The following is a 16,767-nucleotide window of genomic DNA, read 5'->3' as shown; positions in this document are numbered from 1 at the left end:
TTAAAATTAACAGTAACAGTTCTTTTTCAAGTTGATAACACTGGTCTGTAATAGTTGCTATAACCTTTCTTAATATTTTTTAAACTTTCAATACCAAGTTTTACAACAGAACATGTAATTTCAAGAACAGCTTGACTTATATTTGTCATAGAAATGTCTCCATTACTCAATATTTTCGCAACTGTGCTCAAGCTTAGCATCAAGAACACCAGGCCTTCAAGAAAGAAAAATTATCACCAAGCGGATTCAAATAAAAATATTAAAACGAGCACAAACACGACGTGAGTCTTTTAATAGTTCGTTTAACCCAGTTTTCCCGCTCCATCCTCCACCTCTTTATTCGTTCCACGATTTCTGGACAAGCTCATTAATGTCCACTAGCGCGAATTCAGAAACTAATCACCCCTTCTGGTATAAGAGACGGTTAATGAAGACATGGGCACTGATCGATGCCTCTTGAAATTCCTCACACGTCTGGCTCCGTGCTGCAAAAGTTGCTCACCTTCAGGACAGAATGTAAAACTAGGAATAACAAACTAGTTCCTATACTTCGGAAAACAACTAGAAAACTAAGATTACATTTTTTTAAAAGTTGTTTAGTTTTAAATTGTTTTAAATATGACAAACTTCGTTTCTTCTAGATGAATACTTAATACTAAACTTGAAGACTCAACGATTTTAAATTGGAAATTTACAACATAATATACATCAAGTGTAAAGTGTTTTTATTTTTATAGTGATAAATTAAGTATTCGAAACACTATTTCGCCAACTTTGCTTTAGAGATAAAGCCTTGAAGCCATCAACTTTCGAAAGAAGATTAGTTTTTCTAGAAAAGTCTTGTGAAAAGAAAAACGAAGAAAATAGTATAGACCTCGTTTGCCTACATGATTTTCCACGCATTAAAGGCTGAAAAGCTACGTTAAAAGTTTTGGCACCGTAATGTACTTGGAAGAAACACTTTTGGAAGAAAATGGTAGTGGCTGTTAAGATTTCTTAAAAAATAATTTGTTCTCAAAATATACATAGTAAAGTAATGGTAAAAAATCGAGGCTTGCCATGTAAAAATAATATTAGGAAGCAGGAGTTAAAACAAAAATGATGCACTTTAACATCTGTAAATATTATAAAAATAAAATCAGATTAATGAATAGTGTAATAAATGTTCTGTAGATGGTAGAACGCTCCACGTTAACAGCACAGTTTTATTTTTCTCCGATGTGATCGGTACAATTCTTCGATCGACAGATTATTCTTCGACTCGGTTACTCGATTTCGACGCTTCACTTCTTCCTCTTTCTCGAGTCGTATCCGAGTTGACACGAATAAGTAACGCTTACATTACACTTCATTACAGATTCAATAATATACATATATATATTTTTTTATATTTATATAATATAATTTATATATAATATGTATTCTTCTTTCTTTTTTTAAATATATTGCTGTATGTACAGAGGGCAGGCTCGCCTATAGTAGATTAATAACGCCAGGCGACGGCTAAAGTAATCGGATGGACGCTGCAGTGTTCACGATAATTGACGCCGAAGATCAATCGATATGCTCTATCGTTCGACCCTTTTTTCTTCCCAAAATTTTTCACTTATTGTTCAAAGAGGTCAGCACACTCGAAAATGAATATTTCATGTTAAATTTCCAATCATGAACTGTCGTTTTCTGAAATATTAATTCGAAAAACTGAAATTTTTAGACTTCGATTTTTCATTAAAATTTAATAGTTCGAGCTAGTGGTAAATATTCCCCTATTGTTTCTTGATTGCGCTACAATAATTAAGAATTGCAGATTTCTAATTAAATCATAATTTGAATATTAAAAATTCAAAATACTTGAATATAAAATTTGGAATTATTTTAGAACGAAATTAATTCTGTCAAAATTGTTACTAAAATAACGAGTAATCCGTGCAATATTATAAAACGGTAAGAAAATAGTTACTGCAGTTGCAAATAATTTAAATCTTGGAGTAATTTATACAAATATTACTAAGGCTGAGAATTCATTGAAATACTCTGTAAAATTGGAAAACCAGGTCGCTTTAATTTCGTGTTTGCTTTCCTTTAATTAATGCCCTTTTGTAGGGAGCTTGATGTTCTTTAACCAATAAAACCTGCCTATATGGGACAAGAACAATGGAATTCCTGCTTCTCTGTGAACTTTTTGATTCTTTAAAGAGAAGGAGAAAATGGGGCATCGGCGCATGTTGGTTAATATAAAATAGTTAACTCTTTCCACTTATTTGGAATTTCACTTTTCTTAGAATCGATTGGCCACCAAATGTCTATTTATTGTCACGCAAACATTGAAGTTAGAAAACATATTTGAGTATAAAAGAACTTTAGTAAATAAGTGTTTTAACAATATTTCTTCTCGTTCCTCATTGTAATTTTTGCAATTCTAATTTCAGTAGATTCTTCATATTATTATGTTACAAGCACAAGACTTTTTTAAGATGTCCGCATTTTTCATTTTTTCAATTACTGCACGCATCAAGAAACTTTCCCAAATAATTGCCTTATTAATTCAGTACCATTCTTGTAATATCTTTTTTATCAAATTTGTAGTTGAAATTTAGTTACATCATACACATATTGCATCCATGTTACTCCTTTTTAAAAATACTTTTTCCACAGAATACATCCCTACAATTTCGAATTTATTGCTATGATGAATTCATGAGATTTTTAATTTTTATTTGTGCTTGTACTTTTATCAAATTTGTAGTTTCAATTTATTCTATACATGCAAAACATCATTGCTTACATTTCTTCATTGTTTTCTAATCTCTTAAATTATTCTTCCATTAAATTTTCTTAGAAAATGTATTCAATTCTCAGATTGATCAACATATTGGACAAATTACAGAATCCATTCCTTTTTTCGGCAATCTAATCACTGTAAGACAAGCAAAAGTCCTCAATGGAAGACAAAGTAGCAGTTTTTTTACTTTCGCTTCAAATTTACCCGATTTATCCGTCGATACTTAGCGTCCACACCAATGCACTTCAGCCATCGCAACAATTCTATTAACGTCCGCATCTTGGGTGCTCGAGCTTCCGAAGATCAAAATTAATATTGTGCATCAGCTTGACGTCATTGAGATTTCAGGTTCGAATGAGAACTCCAATAAAAAGTCATAATCGTACAAAAATTCCTATAACTTTCTTTTAGGTAAATACAAACATTAAAAATTAAACCGCCCACCGAAATGAATTTCAAATTTAAATATTTTCTAAAACAACACTCATAAACTTTCTCTTTTGATCATGTATAACAAAGATGATTGAAAGGCTGTTATGCCTTTAAACTAAGACATATTCTTCCCGTTTGGCATTAAGGATAGTAATCAGCAAACCATAAAATTATTTGTAGTCTTTCCATAGTTACCCAAGGAAATATCTTCAATAATTCCAGCAGGGATTTAGAAGAGTCTTCGAAACTACCTGAAATGTACACATCTTTCTTATCTTTAAGAGTTTTGGTAGTTGAACTGAGATCAGGTTCGAAACTTAAAAGAGAAAAATGAATAACAAAGATCCCAACCTACACGAAGTACTTCTTTCATTAAATACAACACATATTTATATATTTCTTTCTTTTGTTGCCACAGTTGCAATTAAACGCATAACATTTATTTGTCACATAAATTGCACACTTGCCGCTTGACCACGGTGTCCTAAAACTGCATTTACGCGTGAAAAAATGCAGCCCACTGAAATTTCAACGTAAAACGAAATACATGCCGCTAAAATTTGCGGAATGCACGGTAATAATGCGCTACAAATTTTTCAAGCGTATATGCGGTTTAATATGAACATTTTCATGTTTTTTAAATCGACGTTCTTTCTATCCGTGGACCATCAAATATTCTCAGTTATGAATCGAGGTGCGCTTGATAATCGTCAACGACAATCGTTATCGAGTTGGCTGTGTTCCTCTGAAACTGATTACAATGAAAGAGATCCTAGGCAATGGCTAAAACTGATCTAGAAAAAATGGTAAGGAAAAGATATTACATGAAAAGAAACAACGTAGTGGTCAGTTTGTTCTCGAATAATTTTGGAGGAACACAGTCATTTTGTCTAACAACCTTATCGAGATTCCTTGTCTAGAACAGAATCGATCAAAATCACGACTCAGGAACATTGTTGTTACCCTTCAACCCCTTCGCCACTGGAAAAAAATTGAAAGTTTTTACTCTTAAATAGTATTAGAAAATAGTTACTTAATTAAATTTAAATTCAAGTTCAATTAGTTTAAATGTTTTTTGCTCCGTCTTTATAAACGTGCCATAAATCGTTTTCTTTCTCTTACTAGCTCCGTCCTCATTATTGTCCAACGGTTTCTGGGTCTACGAACAAACTTTTTATGAACGTTAAACAGAATAAAAAGATTAGACCCATACAAAGTGGCGAAAGGCAAATTTCGGCATCATGACAAGAATACATCTCTGTTTTAAGCCAAAGACTGGCGTGAAATTTAACACCCTGAAGCAGGGGCACGTGCTTTCAATTTTCTTGCTACGATGCCATTTGAATTCATCGAATCTACTCGAGCCACCGTCGGTTCCCTCGCCACATATTTCTCGAAACTTCTCTTTGAACCCGAAAAACAACGACATCTACTCGCAATCGGACACGGATCAACTCGGTGGCACCTCCGCGTAATCTGACTACAACCTTCATACATATTTATACATACAGGGTGAATAGCGCAATATTGGTCATCCAGTTGTTTTCACAATCGGTTATTTTGAGTTATTTTATCAAATAACTGAGTAGAAAAGTATAGAAACTAATTACAGCAAACAATTTCATAATTGTAATTTCGTTTGCTAGGTCCAGCTGTGATGAGAGTCGTTTCTTCAAACCTTTAAAATTAAAAATAACAAAATGTATCTGTATGATGGAATTCGAACTGTGGAAGAATAATGACTGTTTAAAAAAGATGAGATTGAGCTTCACATTTCAGTTGTTTAACCTTCTATATCGAGTTTAATCTCGAACATCTTCAAGAAATTCATCTGATCAAGGACAAAAACCATACTTGTGGTCGCATGGCCCACCCTGTATGCATACGTACATACGTATTTATGTGCATATATATAAATATATTAATCGAGACAGGAGGAAAGAAAAAGAGCAGAACGAAGAACGGCTGGAAAAAAGAATGAAATGAAAGACGAAGAAGGGGTAAACTAGAGCCAGCGTTATTTTCCCTCCCTTGCTATCTCCTTCCCACACACACGAGTACATACACGAGCGTACACGCATACACATACTTCACAGGCATTCAGGCACACATGTACAGGCATACACGCGTTTTTTCTTCTAATATTTCTTCTTCTGTTTTCTTCTTCTTCTTGCTTCTTTTTCTTATCCTTCTTGTGAGAGCGTTTACATGGGTCTCCATGTTTTTAACAATTGCAATTGGTGTTCGCTGGATTGGTCGGCTGATCGGTAAGTCGTTGACCCTTATCCTGACCCATGCCACCCGCGATCAGACTAGGATCGTTGTCAAGGGATTCTCTCATCTTCTCGCATATACAGTCTACCAGTACTTCGAACACCGTCTACGAGAACAAAGAAAGTTATATACATAAATCATTCAGTTTGTGATCTTGTAAGGATTCCACCTATGAAGATAATTAGTTCTCTAATAATTTGGAACGTGGCTTTTGGTCCCACTTGATTTAAGCGATCGTAGACTCCTTTAAAAATATCTTCAGTTAAAGCATAAGGCGCTATTTTAACTATTAATATCTCATAAATTAACAGCATCAGTATCGACAACAAATGACAGAAATTGTAAAGGGTGATGCTAGATGTTATAATAGGCCGAAAATCAAGAATGACAAAATTGCGTTCTAGGCTTCCTTTCAGAAATATTAATTGTTGAGAAAACGCCTAAAATTTGCACGGAATGTTTGATTTGGTACTTATTCGAGTACTAGCATGCATTAATCAGGTCAGACACAACGACAGCAGTAGTATAAGTCCCAAATCAGCCAGATTTCATACATATTTTAGTCGTTTTTCATCAATTAATAACTTGAAAACAAAACCTGAAACGCAATTTCGTCTATCTTCATTTTTGTGTTATCTTAGCATGTAGAAATACCCTTGCAATTTCTGACACCTGTCGTCTGTCCACCCATCGTCCACCTGCATGTCCCTGAAAGAAGATATTAGTACAGTTAATTTGACGCATTTTAAAATATGGCGATCTTCTTAAAAACTGCTTTTCTTCTATGACATATTCTTAATTGTCTGTTGTCGTGACTTAAGACTGGTCTGATCTAAATTTATCGTTAGTATGATTTAAACATAATTTAAGTATAACCATAATTTCAGTATACCCAATCCAGATTTACTTAGCTTTGTTAAGGCCTAACTAACAAGTATCTGCAATATCGAAGTTATCAAGAAACTTGTTATTTTTTGGTACTATATTGGTCTCCAATAAATGAATCCCAAACATGTCAGATACCACTCTTCAGAAATGTCTGTAAGTATTTTTCATTAAAATGAGACGTGGCTGCGTTTGAGCTTCAAGGTAAACGCTACTGACTGCAAACAGAAAAGTCGATCGGGTGGACGTCAATATGTCAATGCCAATAGCTTCGACTTGGTTGTGCAAGAATGATTAATAGGCGAAGACAAGCGGCAAGGGGGAGGATGCTTAATCGAAAGTAATGGTACAGTACACACAGCTTGCAGAAAATAAGTGTGAAACGTGACACGGTAACCTTTCTACTGGTCGTCTGCTAATGGCAGCAACACGCGATCGCTGCACTACTAGGGATAATGGTATCGGTAAACAATTTAGGAAGGGATGATGATAGGTGAGGCGCGAGAGAGGAAATGGTTGAGAAACTTATACAAAAATGTATGAAGCTGAAACGTACTCATGTTCTCTAATTAAACCATCTAATTGGATTCTAATTGAAGTTAATTGAAATTTTCTCACCTTCGCATTAAATTGAATCTTAAGTTCACCTGAGTCGCTGAACAAAATTGAGTTGTGAGACTATTTTAATGTAAATGACTTTTGAAATTGAAATCCAACATTTTTATATTATTAGTTATTAACATTGTATTATCGCAAATCTAATATAGAATTTTGCCTAGCTTAACTTCGAAGTTTTTTGTAGATTAAAATTAGGTTTACCTTAATGTTAATATTCTCTTTGGCAGATGTTTCAAAGAACGGCACACCCAACTGATCCGCCAATGCCTTGCCCCTTTCAGTGCTAATCACCCTTTCGTCCTTCATGTCACACTTGTTGCCAACTAGAATTACTTGAGAATTGTCATTTGAGTAATTCTTGATCTGTGTAACCCAGTCTTGTACTGCATTAAATGACTCTTCGTTCGTAATGTCATACACCAAGATGAAGCCCATTGCCCCTCTATAATAGGCCGTTGTTATTGTTCTGTATCTTTCTTGACCTGCGGTATCCTGCAATCATTAATGTACCATATTAGATTATACGAGAAATTCTACAACAAAATTTATATTATGCAGTAAAAATAGATTTCCATGTTCCTTCCATAATAACTTTACAGTTAAATTGTTCCAACGCACAAGAAACATGAATTAGAATCCCAGCCATGAATTACAGAAACTTCACAGAAGTGAACATATTTGAACGAAAGAAAAATAACTGATTAAAATAGGTGAAGAAAATGCACGTGCAAAGATAATATATGACTATGAATTTTTCTGTGTCTCTGTTTAAGTGATAAATGAAGCCACGTGTGGGCAAACTTGTCAGTAGAATCACATTTCCATGGAAACTATATAAATATTCAGTTATATTTAGTTGCTTATTTTTAAAAAGTTGCTCTTTCCCGACACGTTACAACATTTTGATTACCTAATTATTAAATCTATTTTATAAAATTGGTAATTTAAATTCAGTTAAAAAATTAATTTAATTAAGAATTTAAATGCATAAGAAATTTCATTATTAGCTATGATTTATTACATGAAGCTTCCATATGCAATTGCATACATAGATCAGACTCAGGGGATTCCCTAGAATAGTGATACTAAAATGATAAGGTAATCTGATATTGAATTCATATTTCTCTATAAGACTATTATCTTTGAATGTTTTTTGCGTGTTACTTTATACATATAAGTACAAAAATTGACTGACCCAAATCTGTAACTTGACCCTTTTCGCGCCTCTGTGGACCGTTTTCACCTTAAAATCAATCCCCACGGTCGATACGAAGGCCGAGGTGAAGGAATCCTCTGCATAACGGAAGAGAAAGGACGTTTTACCGACAGCCGAATTGCCGATGAGCAACATCTTGAACATATAGTCGAAGTTTTGGTCCGCGGCGTCCTTTTGCATTTTGGGATCGTTGCCCGCCATCTGCAAAGAAATCATAGATAAAATAGAAAGAAAAAGAAAGGATTATAAAGCCCGTTTGAACATGCAAAAGTACCCTAATAAATTTCGAATTACTTTCATATCTACTCATTTACATTGCTTTAATGCTCATATCTACTAAGGCATACTTTCTAGTGTAAAATAAGATATTTACAATATTAGTTCTCCTATTAAATTGATTTCTTCAAATTTTAAAGAACGTTGTATTTGAAGTAGAAAATATTTCTACCATTTACGGCTTACAAAATTACTCAAAGTACGTTGGAGTAGTTAGCAAGAAATGAGTTAGTTAATACTTCAAAAAAATTATAATGCGACATAGAAAATTAAAATTTTTTGTTAATTTCAACTGGAATTTTAGAAGACGATGTTTAAAGGAAAATGACTAGCTTTGTATAACTTTCTTCCACTTTTGTTTCGTAATTAACTTCTGTATATCATGAAAGTATAAAAGGGAATGTTACAAGCACTTTACTTTTATCATTCTTCCTGTTCTTACCTCACCCCTTGTAAAAAACCGGATTTTCATTGAGAGATAATATTCATGAAATGTGTTTATGTGAGACTATTATGTAAGCGTATCTATATTTGTAAAAGTAACTAACGTTTCATAACTAAAATATCTACAAAAGGTTATTATTTCGAAAAATATTGTTTCCTTACAAAGCGTTAATTTATTCTTCCTTTCATTACCTATATTAACTTAATCATCATAAAATTATTTTTATTTTTACTATACTGTTTATGCATCCATTATTTAATTACGCCATTATTCAGTTATTAATAATGCCTCCATTGTGTAAATACGTATTCATTATCCTATACAAGTTGCTAATTTTTAGAAGTAAAATTCATTCATCATCAGTGCACCTTTGTTATTCCTGAATGGTAACATATGGAGTTAAACATAAGTAACATGTATTTAATCATTCATTATTCTTCACTTGTATGATTTTTGTGTTTTCTATAAAAAAACAAGTATAATACAACCTTCTTACTATTTAGTTTTGATTGATAGAAAGCTATTAATAAGAGTATAATAACTAACTGACTTAGACTACATTCACTAATTGTAAGAATATTTTATTGCCTATACCACCTTTAACTTGTTTCTTTCAACTACTCTCTAGAAATCAACTTGAATAATGTTTACGATCTCCAGAATTTACTCCAGAATTTACTATCCTTCCGCGAAGAATTTTAGGATCTATTTTCACAGATTTCCTACCTTCAGTCGTGCTCCGTTTTAGTCCTTATCCTTTATAACATAAAGTTTAAGTCCAAACTGCCTACCCACTCTTTAGAATCGACTGTATCTATTGATATCCAATTACTGAACGATTTTGTCATTGTTTTCACCCACTTAGAAACCTCTACGAACCAACTACGTTCCCTGATCAACTAGCACTGTTCGCAATTGACTGAGAAATATACGTGGCTATCGAAGGCACACTTGTCAATACCGGATGTCTGTTGCGCGGGGTAATCTCAACGATGGACATCATCCGAGCCATCCTTGTTCGCAATTCCAGGACAGAATCCTTTACTGGAGGCCTAGCTGAGTTTCCAGTTTGGCTTTTTGTCTGCTTCTCTGGCATTTCAAGGGAACTCTTTGTCTTCTTTTACGAGATCGAAATTTAACACTTTACATTACTCTAATAACTTCTTGCACATAATTTGACAGGATTTACTGAATTTTCAGATTACTTTCTTTTTTCCTTATGAATGTTAAGACACTTTAAGAGATACACAATGTTTTCTGGTTTTAACTCACTTTTTTTTTTTATTCTTTTTAAAGTATTTTGAAATTTAATGTTTCGCTTTATTGAAAATCTTTGGAAGAAAAAATCTAATCAACTTCGAATTTCGAGAAATTTAATAGTTTTGAAAGATTAGAACGAATTAAAATTTGTGAGAATTTTTTATTGTAGGTAGTGATGAATAAACGCCTTAATATACTGATAATTCTTTTTTTCGGTAAATTTACTTCATATATTAAAGTAGAATTTTAAGAACCTACAAACTATTTCATAAATAGACTTCTTTCAATTTAAATTATTTGGAAAATTCTTACATTGCAATTTATAGCTAACAAAAAATTGATTGATTTTTATTCAAAGCAATGTTTCTCAGATTCTGAAACGTCCCAGTGTCATTAAGTAAACATAAAAAAAGTAACTAAAAATATTTTAATGTAAACATGTATATGTATATACAAACGTGTCTTCCATGTATTCAACAAACTCCAATGTTTTCCACATGTAAAGTTTTTACAAATATGAAATGCAGCACCGTCCTTACATTTTCACTTAACAATTATAAAATGATCGACACTGACTATAACAAAGGATTCGCAAATTCGTAATAATAAATGTTGTATATTCCACGTTGTTCTATTTAATTTTGACGTTTAAAGTTTCAAATTTAAAGAAGGAACAAATAAAATATTGATTCTTAGAAATAACTGCTAACAGCTCTGTTCACGTTTCACCAAACTTCTAATCGTCGATCTTGACAACGTAGACAGGTTCACGGTTTCTTTCCGTTCCTTTTCGTTGTTTAAACGATATCGCGGTTTCTTGATAGGTGGGTGCACGCCCACACAGTAGCGGAAGAAGAATGGCACCACTGAAGGTTATTACCAATTAAAATATAGTTACAGCTTTCAAGACAGCAATTCGTTGATATATATTTTTCATGATTATAGTACTGTGTAATTGAATTCTTTACATTGTTTATTATTTGCAGAAAGATAGTAGGTACAATTTTTATTTAAAATGTGTTATAATAATTTTACTTCTTTAAATAAGTAATTTATGGTATTCCTATATATCTATAAATAGAATGTTATATCTTTTGTTACGGACAAAACAGTGATGTATAAAAATGAGGACAATGGAAGCATTAATTGATAGTACTTTCCTTTTCGGGAATTCTTCTTTTCATTCATATAATAAAATTAGTTTCACTAATTCAAATAGCGTTACAGTTTCTAACTCTTTAATTTAATGTAAATATCAATCCCCACTTTTACCTTTCTTTATCAGATTTATTATTTTCAATAGATTCAATTTCAAAAAGGGATTTGAAATGGTAACAACACAATACAGTACAAATTTCCGACGTATTTACAATAAATAACATGAACCTTGACAAACTTTTCTACAACTTCACTCACTAAAGTCACAAATATAGTTCCCTAACAAGCTGGTATTATTGAAGAATCCAATGCATCGATCAATCCAACTGGTTGCAATTCTCTAACACAGGTGCACGGATGCCTGATGAAATCTATAATCCCATAAATAGGGCAATCAATTCCGAGAATTCCAATCTCTTATGTCCTGTCCCATAAATACGATCTCAATGACAACATAATCCTATGGAAACCTAAAAATATGCACAACACGATGAAATTGTAACAGTGTCGAAAATCGACAAAAAAACATAAAAGCAAGTCAACATTTCATTCATGAAATTTTCAATATAAAATTTCTTAGAACTTTAATGATCCTTCTAGTTTCAGCTACATATCCAACACTTTCATTTTTTCTTTTATAAAGTTCTATTCCCATTCCATTCTCTCTCTTTCTCTCTCTCTCTCTCTTTCTTTTAACTTCAACAAGAATGGAAATAAAATACATGCATTTGTAACCCGCAGAACGTCCACATATTAGCTGTTCTTAATCGGTCTATGTTTTCTAGCGATAGGAAGACAAGCGGTTCCGTGTCCATGACTTTTTCCGGGTGGCAATTGCGGCCATAGATATCGCAAACCCATGTAGAAAACGTGGACTGAATGTGTTTGAAAGGGGAATCGCGTCAATGAATAAATGGAAAGAGAAGGAAAATAATTGAATTACATTCGCGTTGGAAAATGTAATTTGAACTGAACCTCTGATTTGAAATATTAAAGTACTGTGATTACTGTACAAGTTAGTACTTGTAAACGAAAAAGGTGGTTAAGAGTTACATTTGCATCAGAATCGGATTATATAAATGGAAATCCTAATTACATTTAATTAAGATGATTAGAAGTTACAACTGCAATTGTATTGAATAGCTGAATACTGTAAGCATAAATCCGACAAAGCTTTAAGCATAATAGGTTTAACCGTGTTAAACAGTCAAGTTTGAGAACACAAGTTATAACTACAGTTGAGTTAGATAACTCTATTGGAGGATCAAATATAACAAGCGTAAGTATATTGAATCATTCCAAATAGAAGCATCATAGAAAATCTCAGGATCTAATTAAAATTGCATCACAGTATACGTAAATAAAATAATTGAAAATTGTAGGCAACGTTATGCTACAGGAGTAGTAATTAATACTTTGGTTATTAAAGAACCAAAGTTTGCTAATGAGTTTTGATTACAAAACTACGATTGAAACTGAAATTTTAGTAGGGACTCAGTAGACGTAACTGTAACATTGTTATAAAATTAAAATTTACATTTGCCATTAAATAAAGAAACTTAAGAGTATATTTGCAACTAGTAAAGTAAAAATTTGAAAGTTATAATTCAGATGGAATCTTGAAATTGCAACTTACATTTTTCGATATAAATTTAAACACGAAAATGATTTGAAGATACTTGACAATTATCTTGACAGTAAATTCGCAATAACTGAGAGGAGACATTATAAGTCGAAGGGCAAACAATTTCTAATCATTATCTGTGATCCTAAGTGCAGTTATGGCTGAAAATAAACTCTACGAGCAAATGACTTTAAATAAACGACGCTGAAGCATAGACTCTGTGAAGTTTTTAGACTGGGTGGGAGGTTCTTATCGATTTCATGCTCGAGTCGCAGCGGCAACTCTAGAGTTCTCTCAGATTTTCAAGTTTTATCATTTCTACCTCACTTATTTCTAGGATACTCATGGAAACGAGAGAAAATTAGGAAATATCAACTCAACTACACACCAATTTAGTAATTAACTAATAAATTAATTACATTACCATAAGAACACTTCATTCATTTTTATTTGTTCCGTTAGAAATTTTTAATAACTAAGATTATGTACCTTTTTTAAATATAATTTAAATAAAAGAATTTTCAATCTACTTCATTAACCCAACTTGTACTTTCATTTTAACAATTGTTAACTGTGTTAAAAGAATAGCAACAAATTATTGACAAAACCGATACAATTGTTTCCTAAAAATTGATATAAAGAACTCAAAGGACCAAAATAGTCAATTGGTTGTTTTTAAAATTTTGTTTTATATCTTTCGAAAAATCAGTCTTCGAGTGATTTCAAACACCGGAAGTTCGATAACCCATCGTCGATGCTGGAACGTCATGAAAAGATTTCGTCAGGTAAATGTGTCAGTCAACGCATCTGTGCTCCGAACACCAGAGCCGCGAAAAGTGGGACAAGGTTCGCGATAATCATATCGTCGCCCATATGTTAACGTTGACGTGCAGCCAGTGCTGCACACAAATTGCATCCCTGCAATATCATGTGTGTACGAAATTTTTCAATGTGTAAGATCGTATTCCAAACAGGAAATAGTAATAGACACTTGCACCTCATGTCTAGTCTTTCAGAGCACTGAAAAGAAGTTCCTTTGACAACAAAGTTCATAGCTTACACGTGGAGACTTGGAGCAACTTGTGTTGATCTGATATGTTTATATTGATACTGCTCTATTAGACGCTCCTTCGATTCCTTGTTGGTTTATGACACAAGATAGAAGAATGAGTCAAGAAGCTAATGAATGCAATGCTTCATTGCAAGATAGTAAGAGGGCAGAAAACCTAACAGACATGTATAATAGGCTCTTTCCAGTTTACATTGCCTTTTTTAGCAAAATATTTTTATATTGTCCACGTTAATCACTCACCTAACTTATAAAAACTTATAGATCATATTGGTATATTCTATCAATCAACTGGAAGCAATGAAATACTTATTGAAATATAGGCCAACTGATGTACAGACATTTTGATGTTTTCCACTATTACTAGGTAACTTTTAGTCTATTGCAATTTAGCTTACAATTTGACTTCTTATAAGTTTTAGTTAGAGTTACCTGTTGCAAAAGTAATAACACATATTAAGTAAATAAATACATCATGGGTAAAAGAGAAGTTAAATGCAAAACTGGTTCAAATTTAACGCGTCTATTCTAGATCTACCTTAAACTTGACAGACACCTTAAGTAAAAGAAGAAAATTCTTACTAAACTTCTAGACACTTCAACACTACTGTACTATATTATCATCCCTTTGGATCATCTTCCACCCACTACCCTTTAATTCCAACAAACAATCCAATAACTTGAATGGGAAATATCTGCTAAAATGGCGGAAATATCATTAAGAAGGGTTGAATCCTTCACGCTCGTCGATTATGTTGCGCCACGGGATGGCGACAGTGGGGGAAGAAAGGGGATAGCAACAGAGCAAATATTTTTGGTAGATCGATTCTCAACTCCTAACCACCCACGCCGCTTGCTACATGGATTTGATTTCAGCGGCTGCCAGAATGAACGTAGACGAAAGATGGAGCCTCCATATGTGTAACGACGTGACGCTCGAATCTGGATCCCGAAAGTGCGTTTGAATCGATACGTTGGATTCCTTCGTATCAGTCCATTCGACTGCGACTAGTAGTATGTCGACGAGACCATGACATAAGCCAATTTCTTGTCGATTCCTTCCATTCTACGGATTTCTCCTCCTGGTACGAATCCTTGGTCCCTTATATCATTCACAGCTGACACATTCGTCTCGAATTAGAACCAAAGGCTCACACAAATACCTCGAAAAGAAAGACAAAGATAGATGAGAGAAGAAGAGGTCACACAGGAGCAAGAGAAACTCATAACGGAGACGAATCCTCACTGACAATCACTTCAACATCAAAGCAGATCCGAAGTCGACACAAGACATATACAGTCAATCCAAGCGAATTCATAGCCCCAGATTCACCTGGCGGTCTGAATAATTCATGTTTTTAACTCTTTGGACTGATTCCAGGAGCTGGACTTCCAATAGTCAAGACTTCGATCCAGCGCCAGGACAGATTGCTGACGATGGAGAAGAAGGGAAAAAAATACTGGCATGAGCTTCATGCAGCGCGAAAAGTGCGTGGGAAGGTGGCTCATGGTTTTCAACGCGATAGAGGAAAAGTGAGGAAGAGACAAGGAGAGGAAGAGAGAGAAACGGGGAGAGAGTGTGAGAGTATGAGAGTGACAGGGACAGAGTGAGCAAGAAAGAGAGAGACAGATAGACAGAGAGAAATCAATAAGTGGTCTATCGACGGACTGGCTGGTCGGACAGAAATATTCAGGTTCGAAATCGGAAGAGTTTAAATATACGAGTCTGCTCTTCCTATCCGACGAGTCGATTCTCGATGATTGTACCTTCGGATATGAAGGATGATCCTCTCACGACTGATCGCTGATTACGGGGGATGCACCGTGCGCTGCACTCGGGGCCCTAGTACCTCGCCTCGAGAACGTTACTTCCGGCGTGAACGGCGAGCTCCGGGGATCCGACACGACGACGAACACACGCAGCACCGACCAGGGGTTGTTTCGCGACGATTTTAAAGAGACTGGACTGGCCTCGGTAAAGGCTCGCACCACTGTAGCCCGCTATAGCTAAAATATCGACCATTTCGTGGACCCCCGCCCGTCCTCGGGCCAATCCCGAGGAAAGCCGCGCCTGCGTGGTGAGCAACCCATCCAACATCAATATACCGTCAGGAGACATTCGTCTCTGGGGGAGGACACTTGTTGATCCGGGATACGAGGGTCAGTTAAAAAACATACGCGATGATCTTTCCCATATTTCTACGCTGCTGGCCACGAAACTAATTGTACTATATACGCGTTAGCGGAAGAGTGCGATGCAGGTTCGAGAAGGTTTAATTGGTTGGGAAGAGGGGACAATGTACTATTGTTTTCGTGTATTGACAAAGAGCTATGTAGATTCAAATTGTATTTAGAGATTGAAGATTTGCTTTGAGTAAGATACATTATGGCTGAATTTTAATAATAGGCATAATATTTTAGTTTTGAGGGGTGTCTAATAATTAGGAATTTTTGAGTCCCAGTGGGTAAGAAGCATACCACCACCTCTTATAATTGAATTCATACATGAATGAAAGTGGTAACACGAAGCGATGAAATTCTGTTTTCTCAGAGTATACTCAAGCGTTGAGATTAATGTACTTATAATTTAGGGACCTGTATGGACAGAAAACGATGAAGTAATCTTTAGATGAATTTTCGTGAACATATTGTACACATTTTTGACTGGATCTTGAAGTTTGATTCCTATAGCCATGGATAAGGTATAAGATAGACCTGCTATTGTATG

At 34.2% G+C, this 16,767-nt stretch overlaps 1 protein-coding gene across 4 annotated transcripts; it reads right to left on the bottom strand.

Annotated features, from left to right (window-relative positions):
• Nucleotides 1–1,185: 1,185 nt before the first annotated feature.
• Nucleotides 1,186–16,021, bottom strand: Rab3 (RAS oncogene family member Rab3). Of its 4 annotated transcripts, none has more exons than XM_076379510.1 (4): nt 15,807–16,021; nt 8,187–8,408; nt 7,193–7,483; nt 1,186–5,594 (listed from the first exon to the last, which is right to left on the bottom strand). In XM_076379510.1, the coding sequence occupies exons 2-4, from the start codon at nt 8,406–8,408 to the stop codon at nt 5,439–5,441; spliced, it is 669 nt and encodes a 222-aa protein (XP_076235625.1). In that variant the 5' UTR covers nt 15,807–16,021; the 3' UTR covers nt 1,186–5,438. The 4 variants fall into 4 exon arrangements, with proteins under 4 accessions (XP_076235625.1, XP_076235624.1, XP_076235626.1 ...); XM_076379509.1 differs by lacking the exon at nt 15,807–16,021 and adding an exon at nt 9,890–10,235; XM_076379511.1 differs by lacking the exon at nt 15,807–16,021 and adding an exon at nt 9,655–9,834.
• Nucleotides 16,022–16,767: the final 746 nt, after the last annotated feature.

This window comes from Calliopsis andreniformis, chromosome 6 (assembly GCF_051401765.1).
Source record: "Calliopsis andreniformis isolate RMS-2024a chromosome 6, iyCalAndr_principal, whole genome shotgun sequence".
NCBI lineage: Eukaryota > Metazoa > Arthropoda > Insecta > Hymenoptera > Andrenidae > Calliopsis > Calliopsis andreniformis.
Note: the sequence above shows the minus strand (reverse complement) of the source record. Positions and strands in the feature narration are given on the sequence as shown.

Excerpts from the sequence above, each read along its gene's own strand:
- Rab3 (XM_076379509.1), bottom strand. The coding sequence starts at position 10,024 with ATGCCAGAGAAGCAGACAAAAAGCCAAACTGGAAACTCAGCTAGGCCT. Across the intron at positions 8,409-9,889 it reads CCCCGCGCAACAGACATCCG|ATGGCGGGCAACGATCCCAA; the intron begins GTATTGACAAGT and ends ATTTCTTTGCAG. Across the intron at positions 7,484-8,186 it reads GGGTCAAGTTACAGATTTGG|GATACCGCAGGTCAAGAAAG; the intron begins GTCAGTCAATTT and ends TAATGATTGCAG.